The sequence below is a fragment of the Myotis lucifugus genome, unplaced genomic scaffold, assembly GCF_000147115.1.
Source record: "Myotis lucifugus unplaced genomic scaffold, Myoluc2.0 scaffold_500, whole genome shotgun sequence".
NCBI classification, from domain to species: Eukaryota; Metazoa; Chordata; class Mammalia; order Chiroptera; family Vespertilionidae; genus Myotis; species Myotis lucifugus.
In genome coordinates this window covers 579536-599724 of record NW_005871548.1, presented here as the reverse complement: position 1 = coordinate 599724, position 20189 = coordinate 579536, and the positions used below count along the sequence as shown (strand labels likewise).

General features: G+C 51.2%; 1 protein-coding gene across 1 annotated transcript in view; it reads left to right on the top strand.

Moving 5' to 3' along the window:
- Positions 1–20189, top strand: part of SUSD4 (sushi domain containing 4) — a 56903-nt gene that overhangs the window by 16176 nt on the left and 20538 nt on the right. Inside the window, exon 3 of the mRNA XM_006103711.3 lies at positions 18218–18430. Coding sequence (XP_006103773.1) covers positions 18218–18430 — 213 coding nt within the window. The remainder of the gene's footprint in view (positions 1–18217; positions 18431–20189) is intronic.

The following is a 20189-nucleotide window of genomic DNA, read 5'->3' as shown; positions in this document are numbered from 1 at the left end:
TTTCCATCGGCCTGTCAATGCATTTATGGTAATTCTATCAACTTTTTACCCCCTCTGTGGGTTCTCCCAGTTGCCAACCCAAGGTGATGTCAATGTCCACCTGTCTTCCGATAGTTTATTTGTTCCGTTTGCCTCAATCTGGACTTTCACTTCTGTGTCTTGGGAGAAGTGAGGCTATCGTTTATTTTCGTCTCAGCGGCGAGCCGGTTGTGCCAACACGAGGCACGGAGCCGTTCATTTGTCTCCCGCTGTTCGGAAATACCATTTTCGTAAGATACGAACGCCCTGTGGACGTCCGGGTCTGTTTCCGGACCCTGGATTACGTTCCATTGATTTGGCGTCTCTCCCTCTGCCATCACCAGGCAGCGTTACTACGTGGTCCCTTTACGATCTGATGGCGCGAATCCCCGCTCCTGCCTCTTCTTTTTCCAGATGTTCTCAGCTCGCCCCATGAAATGATTCTCCCCGACACTTGTTAGAATCACTTTGTGAATTTTGCAGATGAACCGGGGGACAAGCGACATGTCTCCGATACTGAGAAACGGGAGAGCTCTTTGCTCTCTCAAATCTCCTTCGGGTCGTTGCGTAGAACATTTCTGACGACGGCCGCGGCCCCGAGGGGACGTGCCGTTTCCTCTAGAAGATACCACGGACCTAGGGCACAGGACTGAAATGAGAACTAGACCGAGGCGGGGCACGGAGGACCCTCGGTGGTTTTCTCCGCCCGGTGCGCCGCACCCGGGTCCCCACCTGCCCTCCTGTGACTGTGCACCCTGAGCCATGACCATGAAGAAGCCACGAAGGGCAGGCGTTGCTTGACGGAGACTCGCCTGTGCTGGTGGCCCTCCCGGATGCTCTGCGTGTTACGGCGTTTACCTGTCGCATGACCCGCAGATCAGTGAGCATTAGCTCCCGTTTTACACCAGAGTGGGGCCCTGAGAAATGACACAATTTGGCCAAGACAGGGAGGGGTCGCGATGGGCCAGCAGGAGGCGGTGGTTGACTGGGGTTTGGACCACAAAGGCCTCTCCGAACACAAAGTCCCACCTCCTCCCATGGACCGAGATATTTGCTCCTCTTGTTCAGGCTGAGAGTGGCCCCTTGCCGGTCATCACCTGGCCGGGGAGGAGTTGGGGGCGCCCCCTGTGGGTGTGGAGTCATCGTATTTGGGATGCAGGGGAGGAATGTGGGTTGTCTTTCTGTTTGTGTGTTTATAACACGAGATCTGGACCCGAGAACGCTCGTGGGCCCCATCCGTGGCTCCGGGGAGACCACTGGTGCTTCCAAGCTGGGTGTCCTGCGTAGGGAGCTTGATGGAATCGCCCCTTCAGCTTCCCACGCGGCTGTCACAGGTGGAAGGCGCCCCGTGCGGGTGGGGCGGGTGGGGGGCCCTCTCTAGGCTCTGCTGGTGGCAGCTGCCCCGCCTCGGGGAGCCTGGGCCGGCGATGCCGCCGCAGCTCGGCTATTTTAAGCTGCCCGCTATGCTCCGGTGGAGGCTGCCCGCGTCTGGTGCTGAATCATGATCCAGCTCGCTAATTGCCAGCAGCGCCTGTGGCCTGCCAGGGACCCAGACAGGCATCTGGCTCTGCGTTCTGGGTTCCCGTGATATGATGGCTGGCAGTGGATGATGAACATCCTGGAGGCACGGGGGTCAGGCCGGCCCGGCGCTGCCAGGGTTCTGGCACACACCTTCGGGCTTTATAAATCTACAACACTTCCCCGGAGCACTCCACGCCATTGCCGGATCTGCTTCAAGATGAGGACCTGTCAGTCAAACGTGGATATTTTTGCAACCCAAGCTGCCTTCTCCCCGCCCTGAGAGCAGATAGCCCCTCCGTGCAAACCGGGTTAAAAGCCTGCGTGTGACACCCAGGAGGTCAGATGTAGGCGGTCTGGGCGTTTTGGCTGGGTGATGGTTATTTCTGAAACAATGGAGATTTGAGGAATATTCCTACAGGGAGTTTGCAGCTCTGGGCCTACTCTCTCCCACTGCAGGCCTGTCTGCCCGGTCTCTCTCTCTCTCTCTCCTCCTCTCCCTCCCTCCTCCTCTCCCTCCCTCTCTCCCTCCCTCCCCGGGCCCCTTATTGGTTTGCAGGTTTCACGTCTTGGGTGGGACCTCTGGCAGCTCGCCAGCGGTCAGAGCGGGCTGGTGCTGTGGCCTTTGGACAGAGGCCCCTTTGCATGAGCGGGGATTTAAAGGACTAAGCGTTGTCGCCCCTTCCTGCCTTTGAAGGTGGCATGTCTGCCCTCCAGGCCTTCTCTGCCTGGGGTGCTTCCCTGTCTCTCCTCTCACATGAAGGCGACTGGTTTCCCGTCGCAGCTCTGTGCGCTCTCCCAGCTCCGTGCCCGCCTGGAGGTCTCCCGGGGTCAGGCCTCCCTTTGTGTCTCCCCGCCACCCCTTTGCAAGGACTGACAAGCCTGTGGCTCTTGCAGCTTCCCAAGCCTGAGTCCTTGTCAGTGGAAGGGGGCGGGGCCAAGGCCCCTGGATCCTGGCTGCCTTGGGAAGAGGAGTGATGAACTGGCACGTGGCTCCCTGATTTTTAGAGGGGTAGAAAGGGATAGGGAGAGAGAGAGAGAAACATCAATGTGAGAGCAGAACATCGATAGGCCACCCCTAACCGGGATCGAGCCCGAAACCCAGGCATGTGCCCTGACTGGGAACCGAACCGGCAACCTTTTGGTGCCTGGGATGATGCCCAACCCACTGAGCCACACCAGCCAGGGTGGGAAGGACGCCTTTTCTTACGCTGTAGTTAACTCCTTTTTCCCAGGTTCGATTAAAGACGTATGTACGTGCACATAGCCGTGCGTTCGCCATCAACTACGTCTTTTCTCCGCACCGTACCACAAAACCTGCCTGTTTCCCCGGGGCCTGTGCAGAGCTGCCCTGGATACATGTACTATTTCCGTTCACCTTTCTGACGAGACGAAAAATAGTCCAGGCCGCCCCCCGGAGCCCAGGGACCGAGGCTGGGACAGATCTCGTCCTGTTGGGGCGAGAGGCCCTTCCCGGGGCTGGCCGCCTCCATCTCCGTCCCGTGGCAGGCTTTCTGGGCCCCTGGGATCTTCCCGGAGGAGGTGCGTGCTGCTGGCCTCATTCTCTCCCTCTGAGCCGCCTTTGTTTTCCCTCCGTTTGTGCTAAAAACCGTGCCCCTGCCTGTTGAGCACGGAAGCCGGCCGGTGATGACGTTGTAAACCGGTCATGTAGCAGGTGGCCACACCGCTGACAGGCCAGGGAGCCAGAGGGGTGCCTGACAGTTAGGCGCACAGCTCACGGGCCCATGCATGTGGCGCCGGCTCTGGGGCCTCGATGTCCCAATTGCGTCCTCTGAGCAGGTGGCCTGCTCCCCGGTCTTAAGTCTTAAGGTTTCGGTAGAGCGTCTGCCGTTAGCACGCGGTTGTGGTGAGAGCCTCTGTTTCCTCCCAGCCCCCCCAGCACCCCCCCCGCCACACACCCCCACCCTGTTTTCAGGAATTCATTTACTCGGATCCTCCTATCTGTCCCTCACGCCTCAAGCTGAATCTAGGCACTCGAGGCCTCACCCACTCAGCGCCGTCGGTGGGCCGGCTCTAGGAGGCGGCATCCATGCATCCGCTAATATTTGAGCATCAAGGGAACTGTGGGGACGACCACAGGCACAGTCGGCCCTCACAGGGTGTACAGTCCAGAGCAGTGGGTCCCAACGTGGGGCCCCCACCCCACCAGGGGGGCAATTTGATGTTTAAGGGGGGCAATTCGAGAAGGAGTTCTTAACAGTGAATTTTTTGCGTTTTTTATGGTTCTAGGGGCCTCGTCCACAGTATATAAATGCAGGACAGGGGCAGGAGCGTGAGGGATCCAGCTGAGGGCCACCAAACCATTGCATGAAGTTTTAACCCCTGGTCCTGTGTGTGTCCCCGTGGCCTGAAGAAGGAGGGGCTTGTCTGTAGCGACTCCCATCTCCCCACAACTTCCTCCAATCACCAAGAATTGCATGCCCTGGCTGGTTTGGCTTGGTGGATAGAGCGTCAGCCTACACACTGAAGGGTCACAGGTTCGATACCGGTCAAAGGCACATGCCTGGGTTGAGGGCTCGATCCCCAGTGGGGGGATGCAGGAGGCAGCCAATCAGTGATTCTCTTTCATCCTTGATATTTCTCTCTCTCTCTCCCTCTCCCTTCCTCTCTGAAGTCAATAAAAATATATATATTTAAAAAAAAAAAAGAATTGCAGACTAGGCCCGGCCGGCGTGGCTCAGTTGGTTGGGTGTTGTCCCCTGCGCTGAAAGGTTGCTGGTTCGATTCCTGGTCAGGGCACATGCCCAGGTTGCAGGCTCGATCCTCGGTAGGGGGCGTGCAGGAGGCAACTAATCAGTGTTTCACTTACACATTGATGTTTCTCTCTCTCTCTCTCTCTCTCTCTCTCTCTCTTCTCTCTCTCTCCATTCTTCTCTCTCTAAAAATCAATAAAAAAAATTCTTTTAAAAACAACAACAGAAAAAAATTGTAGAATAACTCATCCAGCGCGGCCAGGCCATGTCTGAGTGCCCAGGAAGTGTATGTTAAAGCCCCAGATCCAAATTACAGCCTTAAAAATAACCAACGACATCTGGGTGAAATGGACAGGCCCTAAGAAACCATTTATCTCCGTGCAATGAACTAGGAAGGCGGGTGGTCGGGAACGAACTCGAGCTTCTGAAAATTGTCAGCGATGCCAGCCGTGGTAACTACCCAATTTCTGCAGGAGAGCAAGTAATTTAATCCCTTGGATGCATGTTGGCGTGCAGGTACCGTGTCTGAAGAGAGATATGTCATTTCCACACACACTGTGATATTTGCCGTAGATACGTGGGTATCTGGTCACGTAGGAAACAAGTTGCTTTGCGGTGGCCTCGCTGTGCTTCCTAATAGCAACCTCCAAATATTTTATGAGCCAAATGCCCTGTATTTTATGGCCGCGTAGAGGGTCCCTGACACGCCACCCCGACTGCTGCCTTACTTAGTAATTGGCATCTGACTAAGCGGGCGAGGACTCAGAAGCTGGAGAGAAGGGGGGCTTGTAACCAGTGCCACGCGGGTGCCGCTGTCCCCAAGACCCAGCTCTCCCCACAGGGGCCCATGCAGCCCTCCAGGGCCGCCCCCCTGGGATTTCAGGAACCGGGATGTCGGTGGGAGTCAGCCAGGTGAGGGGCCCGGGGGCCTGGAATTGCACAATGTCGCTTTAGGATTTAGGAAGGACTGGCCCTGCCTTACCCATTAGCAGTTGTCTTGTCCCTTTTACTGTCCTTTTCAGTCTGCTGCGGACACGTCGTTGCTGTCCTCCAGCGGCTTTGGGGGGTGATTTCTTGTTGAAGACGAGGTGAGCATACATCCTCCCGGGCACGTCTTGGTCAGCGTCACCGGGCCAGAGCGGGTCCAGGCCGGGGGCCTCCCAGCTCCTCAGGCTCCTGCTTGTGGCAGCAGATGGCTTTGTTGGAGTCTCTCTGGTTGGCTAAAAAGTCACCCAGCCCTGGCTGGCGTGGCTCAGTTAGGTGAGCATCGTGCCCTGCACCAAAAGGTCGCAGGTTCAGTTCCCGGTCAGGGCACATTCCCAGGTTATGGGCTTGGTCCCCAGTAGGGGACGTGTAGGAGACAGCCAAGCCAATCAATGTTTTGCTCTCACATTGATGTTTCTCTCTCTCTCTCTCTCTCTTCTCTCTCCCTCCACTCTTCTCAATAAAACCATATATTATTTTTTAAAGTCACACAAAGTCCTGTGAACGGAGGCCTTGCACAGTGCGTGAGGCAGGCCAGTGGCTGATGCAAAGTCTCAGGCCCAAGGACCTGGCTTCTGCCTGCGTAGACAATACCAAAGGCCTTGGAGCAGCGGTTCTCAACCTTCCTAATGCCACGACCCTTTAATACAGTTCCTCATGTTGTGGTGCCCCTCAACCATAAAATTATTTTTGTGGCTACTTCATCACTGTAATGTTGGTCCAGCTGTGTGTTGCTGGAAGTGACAGGCTTTGTGGGCACACAGGGATTCACAGGCGGCTTGGAATGGGAATCGAGAGAAAGGGGAAGCTTGCCTTTGGGACACAGCGGCCCAGGGCGTTGGTTACAGGCTAAGGAGCAGGTCTCTCCGTGACGCTGGGATTTGAAAGCCGCTTGCGAACTCTAAAGCGCCAGCAAATCAAATCTAAGTCGTCATTACTACTCTTTTTTAAAAAAGAGTATATTTTTATTGATTTCAGAGAGGAAGGGAGAGGGAGAGAGAGATAGAAACATCAACGATGAGAGAGAATCATGGATCGGCTGCCTCCTGCACGTCCCCTACTGGGGATCGAGCCCGCAACCTGGGCACGTGCCCTGACTGGGAATCGAACCGGGACCTCCTGGTTCCTAGGTAGATGCTCAACCGCCGAGCCACACACTGGCCGGGCTATTATTATTCTTTTGATCATGGGCAGTAGTTGCCTCTCTAAGCAGTTAGAATTGTCAGAGTCATCAGAGAAAATAGTACGAATCTGATGGTGAAGCGGAAGCATAGGAATTTAATAGGTGACCCTGAGCGGACCCATTCAAGGGCCTGGGCGGGCCTGTCATAGGGAAGTACCCTCTCCTGCAATGAGTCAGTCAGTCATGCCTCTAGCTGTTATGAAAACGGGGTGGGGGGGTGCAGGCTGCAGCGAAACTGTATGTAGGCGCAGGCATGTTTATTGGAACAAAGATCCGAAATCACCATTTGGCAGAACTCATTCCACTCCCCTCTCTCCGCTGCCCTTCCATCTTTTCCTTCTAGCAGATACATTCCTGGGATGGGAAGGCCTTTGCTGTCTACATGGGCCCGTTCTCCCCTAGGACTCTCCATTTTTTTTTTTTTTTTTTTTTTTTTTTACATAAAACCCGCCAGCGATGGTGACTAGTGCCACGGACTAAACGCTGCAGTTCATTGCGTCTCCAGTCTGTTTACTTGAATTTGTCTCCACTGTACTTGAACTCCGTGGCTCCGATCGCCCGGGGTGCTAACTGTGCGTGAGCTGCAGGAGGCCGGGGACGCGCCGTTTTATTTCTATTAACGCCAAGAGAGAGGGGAAGGGAAAAGCGGTAACTAAGATAGACGGCGTTGTTATTGGCCGGTTCTCCTTTGGCTGTCAGCGAACCTATTTCATTTTTCTGACTGTGGACTTTATTTTCTCCTTTGTTGTTTTCTGCGTCTCCCTGTTTAAGACTGTACATGTCATGAAAATAGGCAGTGAGGGGCTTAGGAAAGAATAAAGATATTTCAGAAGAACTTGGAAACCCGATGAAGCAGGCGCGAGAAGGAAGACCTGGGTAATTTCCCAAACAGAATACCTTTGTTTTTTTAAATATATATATATTTTATTCATTTCAGAGAGGAAGGGAGAGGGAGAGAGAGATGGAAACATCAATGATGAGAGAGAATCGTTGATCGGCTGCCTCCTCCCCGCCCCCCACTGGGGATCGAGCCCACAACCCCGGCATGTGCCCTTGATCAGAATCGAACCTTGGACCCTTCAGTCCACAGGCTGACGCTCTATCCACTGAGCCAAACCAGCTAGGGCACCTTTGTTTTTTTTTTTAAATAGGAAGTGAGGACAGTGACATGTGGGCTGTGGTTTAGCCCCTCAGATGTTGGGCCTTTGATGGGTTTCCCTGGCTGCAGCCTGCCGGCATGCTTTCAATTGAGTGGTGGCAGCAGAGAAATTACAAACCACCTTCGACTACGAATATGCCTAGGAGTCAAATGAGTGTGAGAATGAGGACGAGTAAATATTTCCAGAGAAATACAAAAAGAGAGTAAGTGGTAGTAGCATGCAGAAGGAAGAGTCTCCCTTCTCTCTTCCATGTTTTCATTCATCTATCATTCAGTCATCTGTCTATCTTGCCATTTAATCACCCATCCATCCATCCATCCATCCATCCCTCTTCCATCTCTCTATCCTGCCATCTACCCACCTGTCCATCCATCACCCATTTGTCCATCCATCCATCCACCCATCTACCCATCCATCACCCATCCATCATCCATTGGTCCATCTACTAAATCGACTTTTGCTGAGCTCTACCCACGTGAAAGGCCAGCAACAAGCACTGGAGGGATGCAAAAAGAAATTAGGAGTGTGTGCCTTCTAAGAGCTTAGAGTTGGAGAGGAGCACAGAACACAAATGAATAGAAACTAGAGATAGTGGGGGAAAAAGGCATACATAGGTGAAGGGCTGGGGAAAGCTACAACCTTGGGGAAAAGGACTTAAGAGTGTGAACACTTGGGGAAAGGCATGGCGATTTCAGGCAAAGGCGTTTTCAAGTTTTTTGGGACGAGATTGTAAAGTATTAAGTCGAAACAGGCAACCCACGGTCATTCTTGTTTGTTGGTCAAGAGTGGGATAATTTGGGGGAATGAAGGCCATTCACAATCCCAAACTTTTATCTGCAGGTGTCTGAGCCTTCTCCCTGATTATAAATAGAAAACCGGACTTCAAATCCCTCTGTTCTCACTCTTCTTCATGCCCATTGATATGGCTGCTGGACTGAAGTGAAAAAATCACCCCCAGAGAGTACAGGGAGCTGGAGGGGAATAGAGGAGGCACACCGAGTACCAGGACAGGATCAGCAACCGGACACAACTAAAGGTCGGCAGCCGGGACTGCCCATTCCCTGAATGGTGTGGGCTGACAGGTGGGGGAAAAAGCAAGCAAAGAGGTGCATTTTGCCCAGAGAGGAGTCCCCGATCTGTCCCACGAGAGGAATCCAGAACCTTTAAGAACAGAGTAGGTAGATCCGGAACTCAGAGCCATCGGACAACCCCGCAAGGAGCATGGTTGGGTGGCCAGAGCAGGAAGGGGCTGGTGCGGGTCTTCGTTCTGATGCTGCCTCTTACCCTGAGACCAGAAGCAAGTCACGTAACCGCTCAGAGCCCTGGGGTCCTTGTGACATAAGGGCCCAGGAGGAAGGACTGAGACACTGCGCCTGAGGGCCCTTTGTATAACATGTGGAGTCAAAAAGCCTATATAATAAAAGGCTAATATGCAAATTGACCGAACAGTGGAACGACCCGTCACTATGATGTGCACTGACCACCAGGGGGAAGACGCTTAACACAGGAGCTGCCCCCTGGTGATCAGTGTGTTCCCACAGGGGGAGTGCCGCTCAGCCAGAAGCTGGGCTCACAGCTGGCGAGCAGCAGCAGGCAGTGCTAAGGATGTCCAACTGCCAGACTGTGAGAGGGCGCAGGCTGGGCTGAGGGACCCCCCCCAAGTGCACAAATCTCGTGTACCTTGCTGGATCAAGTATGTTAACATGCCTCTAGTATGTTAATGATAGACATACTTGGACATTTTGACACTGTGATTATCATGTCTAGAAGCACAGGTAAAAATGCCAATTTTCTTTAAAAAATGTTTTTTTAGAGAACACTATTTTACCGCTGACAGACAACATTACCCCTATGGTGTTCCGTCTGCATCCAGTCCCGAGTGTGGAGGGAAAGATTGTCTGTGGCTAACGAGATTAGTCAGCTGTGGAGAGCTCTGCTCTCTGTTTCCTGCTTCCCTGTGGACTGGAGCCAACAAGACATCCCCCTTCCCCCCCGAAGATACGTTTCCAGCCAGCGGATGCGTTCTCAGTGATGAGACGGTCTGACCCAGGACACTGTGAATGCACATGCAATGCCTTCTTGAATCTCTGAGGCTGGTGACAGCTCCCAGGGACAGGGTCCTGCAGGTGGCCCCAGGCCCGAGGGTGCCAGGCAAGGAGAACACTGGGCTCGTGCCTGGGCTCTGGCCTGGAACCCCGTCTGCCTTTTGCCAAATGCACAGCGGACCCCTGTGTCCCATGCCCTTTACTGAGCCCAGAGCAAGCAGGATCCACAGCTCCCCAAGTTCAAGTCCCCAGGCTCGGGGGAGCCACCAGGTTGCTTTCAACCATATGAAAGGAAGTCATGTTCTTTGGTTCTCTGTGGTGAAGTGCCTGACGTCATAGGGCGAGTTAAACGTGGTTTAGGAGAAACTGTACCTGCACCAGGAGTGTCTGACCAATGAACGGTCTTTGCTTAGAACCCGGTAAAACCCCCACCATTTCCACACTTCATCTCCCCGCCACTCTCAGTATATGTCTGTTAAAGTCATGTCTTCTCCGAGTTTTTCTTACGGCTAAACTCACAGATGGGGGCGTTGTTTGGGAATTCTTCTATTTTTAAAAAAATATATTTTATTGATTTTTTACAGAGAGGAAGGGAGAGGGATAGAGAGTTAGAAACATCCATGAGAGAGAAACATCGACCAGCTGCCTCCTGCACACCCCCTACTGGGGATGTGCCCGCAACCAAGGTACATGCCCTTGACAGGAATCGAACCCGGGACCCTTCAGTCCGCAGGCCGACGCTCTATCCACTGAGCCAAACTGGTCAGGGTGAATTCTTCTATTTTTAATAAGCTTGTTTATGTTTCTTTTAAATAAAAGGTTTTTTTTTTTTCTTTCTGGGGAGACAGGAGAGAAGCAACGCTAATACGAGAGCTGGCCTGGAGCTGCTTTCGCTCCCGGCCTATCCTATTTGCCAGCTAATGAGACACACTGCAGGCTCCATAAAACCTTAAATAGCAGCTGCTTCATTTTCTCCCTCTCCAACTTAAAAATGATGACAACCGCGTCTGCAGGCGGCTCAAGGTGTGACTGGCCCGGCCTGCAGGAGCCCAGGGTCCTTCGGTGTAACCAGTGGCATATGGTTTTTCCGGAGGGGCTGGTATGACATATTTTAAGCACCACATTCATGAACCGGACCGTTAGCGGTGCAAATGGCGCACGTGATTCCCGCTCACTCATTTGGCCGCTAATGAAAAGGACCCGGCAGGTGGAGACACGACTTGCGCTTCTCGCTGGAATAATAGCCGAGAGATGAAATTAGAAAAACGAACTGAGCTCAGAGGAAATTAGCCGACAGCTGACTCCTGGAGCAGAAAGTTCTGTGCTGTTCTTTCGGCGATAAGAAGGGAGACACAGTCCAAGGCCCAGGTCCTCTCAATCCTTTTTCCTAGATTCCTTTCTGGCCAGGAATGATAGCGCACGCAGGCTGCAGTTGGAGACGGAGAAAGACACGTGGGCTTCTATGTTATAGAGGTTTGGAGAGTTTATAAAATTTTGCAAGAAAAAGAAACAAGAACAGAAAAACCTGAGCCCGTTCCTGAGCAAACGAGTGTGTGTGTTTGCCTTTTTTCTTTGCATTCCTCCTAAATGCCCTCATTCCTGTATTGGACTGCTCACCAAGTCTACCCCCATCACTGCTGTAACGCAGCCTTTTATTAATCCTCACCTGAGGGTATTTTTTTTCATTGATTTTTAGAGAGAGTTGAAGGGAGAGAGGGGGAGAGAGAGAAACATCAATGTGTGTGAGAGAGAGAGAAGGAGAGAGGGAGAAAGAGAGAGAGAAACATCAATGTGAGAGAGAGATACATCGATGTGAGAGAGACCCATCAATTGGTTGTCTCCCACACGTGCACATGCCCCAACCGGGTCCCGGGGGGATTGAACCTACAACCCAGGTACGAGCCTTTGACTAGGAATCGAACCCGAGACCCTTGGGTGCACGGGCCAGTGTTCTGACCACTGAGCACACCGGTCAGGGCTGGAACACACATTTTAAACCACAAATCAGGGTAGAAATCTGCACATAAAAAGAGCCCATTTTTCGATGCCCTTTCGTGACGGTGATTTGTTTTTCTTTGAAGTGAAGCAGCGCCATGGCGGCCCCGGGGCTGCTGGGAGAACATCTCACATCACCTGCGGCTCTTGTCTTTCTCCTCCGGCTGGTGTGCGGGTTACCATCGGAGAAAAGGGTGTTTGTTTTGGGAACCGGTGGCATTTCATCCAAACGTTTTTGATCCCAAACGAATCCCTCGGACGGCCTATTTATAATCCAGGGTTTGGGAAATGAAGTGATTTCAGATAGGAAGTCACGGTTCATTATCGCTCCCTACCAGCCAGCTGTGTCACCCTCGGCTCCGGGCGGCTCTGCTCTCTCCTGGTCTCGTGCTGCCTGCTGGGTGTGAGCCCCCGGATTTTCAGTGCTGCCCCCCCCGCCCCCGGGAAGAAGGGCTGTAACCACACGGGCAGCACACTGGATTCCATCAGCCCTGGGCCATGTCAGAGTCTGGGGCACCCCGAGTTGGCTCCATTCCTCCTGGGAGGAAATGAATTAAGGCGCCCACTAGAGTGAAGTGATGTTGTTTGTAGGCGTCTCTGTGGAATTTAGTGCCCATCACAGCAGCTCTGGCTCCGGGGACCATGCTTCTCTAGAAGAACCTCACTGCTCTGTTCTTAATATTGGAGCCTGTCAGTCATCCATCCCCAATTTAACACACCCGTGCCATTAGCATACATTTTAAAAAATTCAGTTTTTATTTTTTAATCCTCACCCAGGGATATTTTCCCATTGATTTTAGGGAGAGTGGAGAAGAGAGGGAAAGACAGAAACATCGATGTGAGAGAGACACATCGACTGGTTGCCTCCTGCATGAGTCTCGACCAGGGCCTGGGCCAGGGAGGAGCCTGCCACCGAGGTACGTGTCCTTGACCGGAATCGAACCCGGGACCCTTTGGTTCACGGGCTGACACTCTATCTACTGAGCCAAACCAGCTAGGGCAATATTCATTTATTTTTAATTATAAATGTTTCATTGCAGAGAATTGGGAATATACAGACATATGTAAAAGAGAATATAAAAATCAACCTTCAACCCCAAATAACCCAGTTAAAATGTAGGTAGATTTCTTTTCCTTTGTTCTATGCACATGCCTCCTTTTTGTGAATTTAAAAAAAAAGGATCATGCTATAATATACTTCTTGTATTTTTTTTAGTTAATAATTTATGTGGGGAATTGTCCCATAATCATTAACATTCAGTGCTAATAATTGATGCATGCACCCTATTGTGGCTTTGACCAAAGACAGCCGATTCCTGGGGGGACGGAGCAGAAATGGTGGTGACTGGAACATCTGAGCACATTTTTAAAATTTTTAAAATACATTTTTATTGATTTCAGAGGGGAAGGGAGAGGAAGAGAGAGAAACATCAATGATGAGAGAGAATCATTGATTGGCTGTCTCCTGTATGCCCCTCACTGGGGATCAAGCCTGCAGCCTGGGCATGTGCCCTGACCGGGAATGGAACCGTGACCTCCTGGTTCATAGGTCGACGCTCAACCACTGAGCCACACTGGCCGGGCTGAGCAGATTTCTGATGGTGACTTTATATATATAGGTGATGGAAGCAAGGTTTTCCTTGAGCTAATTATCTTTAAAAGAAAGAAACAAACAGAGCCCTGAACTCTTCGTTCCTTGCCTAAGTGTCCACCGATCCCTGCCTGTTACTAGGAGGGAAGGTCATCTCGGTGGTGACCGGAGACAGTCTCCTTGCACGACACCGCCCTACGTCAGCAGTGGCTGCTTTTCCATGTTCTGCTTCCCACGGAACCTTGCTCTTCCTCCCGGTCCCCAAACCCCGGGGAAGTCCGGGTGGCATTTGAGAATGTGACACCATGATCTGGAGGCCGGTTTGTGAATGAACCACCGTGCGGAGGGAATGCGCGGGGTTTCTGACGAGGCGGCTGTGAAGGTAGGACCATTCGTTAGCGGTCGGAAGCTCAGATGTGCCTGTGAGAATGGACCCTCCCAGCCTGTCTGATTGGTCTCTCGGGGCTGTTCTGTGGCGGAGCTGCGATCCCGCACCTAAAACGCTCTGTCAATTCTCGAGCTCAACGCGTTAGTGTTGCTCACAGAAAGGAAAGGGAATCGGAGTTTTTAAAAACAGCAGAAAGCCATTTCTGGGAGTTTTTGTTGGTTTGTTTCAAGCCACCCATGAATTGTCATCCGGGCTGCTTCCGTATAAGTGTTTGTGCCTTGCGGGGGTTGTTACCATTCATTATTATTTTAAATCAGAAAGAGTCTAGAACAGTGGTTCTCAACCTGTGGGTCGAGACCCCTTTGGGGGTCGAACGACCCTTTCACAGGGGTCGCCTAAGACCATCGGAAAACACATCTATAATGACATATTGTTTTTGTGATGAATTACTATGCTTTAATGATGTTCAGTTTGTAACAATGAAATTGGGGGTCACCACAACATGAGGAACTGTATTCAAGGGTCGCGGCATGAGGAAGGTTGAGAACCACTGGTCTAGAAGTTCTGGGTTTAAATGTGGAAGGGAGCTGAGAAATCATCCAGTTGCCTTGTTTAGGGATAAGATGGGAAAACCCTGGAAAATGCAGTTATCTGTCCAGGGTCCCGGAGCTCAGCTAGACGGGCAACCTCATTTGGCTCCGTAAGGATTTGCTTTAGGAAAAACCGCATTTAAAAGGTGTGAATTGTTCTTTTATTCATCCTTGCCGTCTTCCTTGAGTCAGTGCTGTCACCCGGTAATCCTAAAGTTTCTATCAGCTGGGACAGGCCCAAGCCACCATCTTCGTGTTGCTGGGAGAAGTCCTTGTTCTCCGATGAATGGTTGCCTGTGCTTGCTTTATTTCGAACAGATAAAAAGTTTTATTCTGCTTTTCCATGTCACACTGGCATAATCTGGAGTGATTTCGTTACGTGGCGAGCCATGCTCTTATGAAGCGGTATCCTGAGACCGGAGTGAAAAATTGCTTTCTGAGTTAGTATCGTTATCAGTTTTATTGGCCCTGAAACGGAGTGGAAGGATCCAGGAATGATGGGGTAATCAACACGAATTAAATCCCCAGGGAGCTCACATCAGTCCTGGCGTCAAACGGGGGGCGCCATGACTTCCACATCTGTGCCTCCATCCACTTTAATCGGGTCTAAATTATGCTGTGAAGACTTCGTTTTGCTACATTTCCTTGCTCCGACATAGCAGACGTTCTGTTCGTCTCTGGTTCCTTCTTGAAACATGCACACATTCTCACTGTTTCTAGGGAACAGTTGCCTAACTTGATTGCCATCCAAATATTCAGAGTTGCTGTTATGTCGATAACTAATAAGTATAATATTATCACGGTGCAGTGTTCAATGTGTACTCTGGGTAATGGAATCCAGAATACTGAGCCCTCAACCCACATCGATAAATGCCATATTCCCCAACTCATTGTTGTGTCTTCACAAAACGAGGTTCAAGTGGTATCTCGTTAGTATAAATTTGCTGTAATAAGCAGTATATGGCGCTATTGGTGTGGCAGAAATATTACTATAGTAATGAGCCCGGTCTTCACTGTATTTCCTAAGAGACACTGCTTTTGTAGTGAAAAATCTGTTTAGCCTAATAAATGGTAACAGTAATCACCTTCCCTTTCTTCCCCCAGATATCTCTTTTTTTAAAATATACAGTTTTTAATTGATTTCAGAGAGGGAGAGAGAGGGAGGGAGAGATAGAAACATCGGGGATGAGAGAGAATCACTGATTGGCTGCCTCCTGCACACCCCCACTGGGGATGGAGCCCGAAACCCAGGCATGTGCCCTGGCCGGGAATCAAACCGTGACCTCCTGGTTCATAGGTCGGCGCTCTACCACTGAGCCACGCCGGCCGGGCCCAGGTACCTCTTAGATATGTGACCGTTAATACACTGAATGGTCCAGCACTAAGTTCACAAACAACATCCATTTGGAAACCTTTGATTTCCCTTGTCGAATTTTTTGTGTTCTTTCCGACTGAAACATTTGTCTTCGCCTGGTTCTTGTGCTCTGAGCTCTTTCTCTATGAATCCTCAGATTCTTGGTGTTTTCTGTTTGTTTGGTTTTGGTGTGACTCACTGGGGCCCAGGAATGTACGTGGCCTTGCGCCTGCATCGGGGGTTCCGTGGAGCTTGACTGCTCGTCCTGAGAGCGGACGCTGGGGAGGTTTCCAAGAAACTGGCTGCTGTCTTGGTAACGAAGACCAGAGCTGTCCCTGCACTGGGGACTGCTTGCTGGCCCTCGAGTCCCCCCCGAAGCCGGGGCCGTAAGTTAGAGAAATCACAGTTCAATTCTCTGGAAGTTTATGTTACTAACTTACGGCTTAGCTGTTGGCCAAGCGATGTTATCTGTTGTTATTCTTAAAGTCAGCAGTCATTTGCAAAGACACTTAATTCTGGGGCAGATTAGGGGGGGAAATAGCTTGAATATTTTTGGAAATGACGGTGGCTCTCGGAAATTAGGAGATTGCCTTTTTATGAAGTTGTATTTTTCGGTTCTTTAGGGAACTGATGGAAAAGGAATAACCTACATTTATTGTGCACTTACCACGTGCCTGTCATGCTTTATGTGTGTTTCCATCTCTCTTACATTTCACAATAGAGAAAACAGACCAATAGGACTCTCTCTCTCTCTCTCTCTCTCTCTCTCTCTCTCTCTCTCTCACACACACACACACACACACACACACACACACACACTCATAAGGAATTGGCTCATGCATTTATAGACGCTGAGAAGTCCAAGATCTACTGTTGGCAGCTGGAGAGACCCAGGAGAGCCGATGGTGTAAGTTCCAGTCCGAGTCAAGGGAAGACGGATGTCCCGGCTTGAAGCCAGGCAGGCAGAGAGCGTGTATTCTCCCTTCCCCAGCCTCTATTCTGCGCAGGCCCTCAACGGATTAGCTGCGGCCCACCACATGCAGGAGGGCAATCTGCTTTACCCAGTCAACCACTCACATGTTAATCTCACCCAGAATGACCCTCACAGACACCCCAGGAATACTGTTGGGTCAAATATCTGGGCATCCCATGGCCAGCCAAGTTGACACAGGAAATGAACCATCACAAAGACCCGCTCTTGTCTATAAGTGCTGCACTCCATGGCATTCAGGAACAAGTGCTAGGGGACGCCACTTCTGAGGACATTAAAATGGAACGTCCCGTCCTCCATCTGACCCCCAAAACATACATGTTGGAAATCACCCCATGAGCTCCTCTCCCTTCTCCAGGCTGTGGCTATTTGGATCCAAAGCAGTCACAGAATTTGAAGAATGGGAGGGAGACGGCTCGATTTCAGGACTGCAGGATCCTAGGATAAGATTGTTCATGGGCAGCAGGCATGTTACTCTCCACTCCTCTCCCCCAGCCCCGAGGCCAGCCCGCCTCCTTAGTGGACACGTTATCTGATGGGGCTGCCCATCAACATTACAGAAAGACACCAGGAGAACAGCTCCACAGAAAAAAAATGGCCCAGGCTGGGACCCGATCCGCTTGGGGGCAATTTGCAAAGTGGAATCGAAGCTCGCTCAAGCCCCAGAAAATTACTATCTTGCTCGGTGGGATTAGTTGTCCAAAATGAAGAATATTTTTCTCCTTATGCTGCTCCACCTTCCAATTGCTTTCCTTTCACTGCTTGTTCTCATGCCCTTCTTCGCCAGCGGCCAGCAGCATCCTGATCATCAACACAGGCCCGGGCAGGGACACAGAGTCAGGGGGTAACTATGGTTACGTGAAAGCAGAGACTGGACGGGGATGTCCTTTTAAAGGGGCAGGGATATGTAAAGGAAGAGTACGAATTGGATTCACGAGGAAGCTCTGCTGTTCTCACATCCTGATCGTCATCATTTATTTATTAGGGCAGGGGTCATTTTTCTGATAGATTTGAGGCCGGATCTTTATCTCTCCCTTGACTTATCTGTTCTTCTCTGAGAGAGAACAGTTTTGTGGCCCAGGGTGGTAAGGGTCTGTGCCCAGGACCCAGCAGTCAGCATGGCTCATGTGTTCGCAGGCGGTGACTGGTCAGAAAGCACGTGTTGGGGCAGGAGGGGGTGCACACAGATGTCTCAGCGGAATCCCTGGCATACACCCACCTCTGGCCCCACATTGGAGAGGGAGGAGGAGGGCTGGGGTGCCTGGGGATGTGGATTGGAAGAAGGTTGTAAAAATGTGAAGAGAGCAGTCCATTTAGATTAGGAGACAGATTGTCCTCGAAGGGCGGGTAAGATTTCTACAGGCAGAACCAGCTGTGGAGGGAGGCCTGGCCGGCGTCAGCATTTCGTCCAGCTGTTGAGGCAGTTCCTTTTGTGGCTTATGTGTCCTCATCTCCCCCCTTGAAAAGCGACCTCAGCCATGGAACTGAAACGCTAATGAGCGCCGTTCTAAGCGAGGAGCGAAGAGCAGGGTGAGATGTGCACCAGAGCGCTACGTTCCTGGCTCTCTGGTGGGTGCGGCTGGGTGGGCCATGGTGTCGGGGAGAACACAGTAGCTGTCGCTTAGCTGGGAAGACCCTCGGCGCTGGAATGTGTTGGGACACCTTTTCTGCTCTCTGTCCATGTAGGGTTCGATGACCTCCAGGTGTGCGCTGACCCCGGCGTCCCCGAGAATGGCTTCCGGACGCCCAGCGGAGGGGTTTTCTTCGAAGGCTCCGTCTCCCGCTATCATTGCCAGGACGGATTCAAGCTGAAGGGCTCTACGAAGAGACTGTGTGTGAAGCATCTCAATGGGACCCTGGGATGGATCCCGAGCGATAGATCCATCTGTGTGCAAGAAGGTAAAGTGCTCACACCCGCCCCCTCCCCCTCCCATGGAAACCTCTCACCTGGTCAGTGTCTGCGTTGTGGCCAGCTTGCGTTGCCATGGCTGCCGGGGTCCAAGGCTGCGGGTGCCAGAGGGGTCAGTGCCCGGGGATGCTGTCCTCGTTTCCGAGCTAGTCCTGCACGCTGACGGAAAAGCACGCGTGCGTGATGAGGGCTGGGGCACATCCATTCATCTCAGCGTTAGAAGTAATCATCTCCCCTCTCGATCTCAATGACCATCCAATTCATCACCGTTGTTGTCGGTGCAGGAGAGAAGCTCAGATCACATTAGGGCTGTTTATGACCGGGCTGCCAACTCCACACTCATTTCCATGTTACTCCATAAAAAGCACAGTAGATTATTGGGGAAAAACTATATATAAATGATACAGACAATGTCTGATTCAGAGGATTAAATCAATGACTACTTATCAGTTCTCTGTTAGACGTGATTCATTGAAGGAAAGAAACAGCTGTGACGAGCAATGACAGGTTGACAAGGGAGACATTTATTCTAGCAACCACCCCTCAATTTATTGGTCATGATAAGATATTCTTTTTTTCCCTTTTTAAAAAAAATATATTTTTTACTGACTTCAGAGAGGAAGGGAGAGGGAGAGATAGAAACATCAATGATGAGAGAGAATCATTGATTGGTTGCCTCCTGCACGCCCCCTACTGGGGATCGAGCTGGAAAGGAGCTGAGCCACACTCTTAGCAGTTAGCTCCAGTGTTTGCTTAGGGGCTGTGTAAGTGGGGTGGGGAGGGTGGCCGTGTTGGGTCAGTCCTTTTATTATGCAAAGTGAAATAAGGCCACATGTTTCCAAAGGACCTGCATTCTGGTCCAAATGGTAAGCTCTCATTGTATTTTTTAAAAAATATATATTTTATTGATTTTTTACAGAGAGGAAGGGAGAGGGATAGAGAGTTAGAAACATCGATGAGAGAGAAACATCGATCAGCTGCCTCCCGCACACTCCCTACTGAGGATGTGCCCACAACCAAGGTACATGCCCTTGACCGGAATCGAACCTGGGACCCTTGAGTTCGCTTGCCGACGCTCTATCCACTGAGCCACACCGGTCAGGGCACTCATTGTATTTTTTAGAAAGCTTGGGAGAACAGGCATTGCCGTCCTAAGTATGAAGGTCTGTTGATTTTTAATATTAATGGTAATTTTGTTGGCCTTTGAGAGATCTGTGTAAAGAGATTGCCTTTGTTGCCCTGATGGTGGAGAAAATCATCGTTGCCAACGTCGTAATAACCATTCTCTGTTCCACGTAGTTTATAGGGGGGGCGGGGACACCCAGAAGTTTCTGCCCTGGGTGTCATGTAGCAGTGAGGAAGCTGAAAATTTCCCCCCCTTGATTTATAAATAGCTTTTACTCCCTGATCAGAATTAATGCTGGGAAGAGTAAGGGCTGCTGAATCCATTTGTATCCCTTGTCAGGTCATTCTTAGAAGGCTAATGAATCCTTGCGTGGTGGTAATAGTAATCACAGTAATGAATTAGCTCATTTTTATAGGTTATTACGGAGTAAAACTTCATGCTCGCGATCTCATCTGATAGGCACAGCCTCCCCCACAAGATGAGTCGTACTGTTCTCATTAGGGAACTGAGGCTCAGAGAGGTTCACCTACTTCGTCAAGGTCACACAGCTGATGAGTAACTGGCAGAGCTGGAACTGCTTCTCAGCCAGTATTCCCCCCCCCGCCTCTCCCCCACAAGGTCAT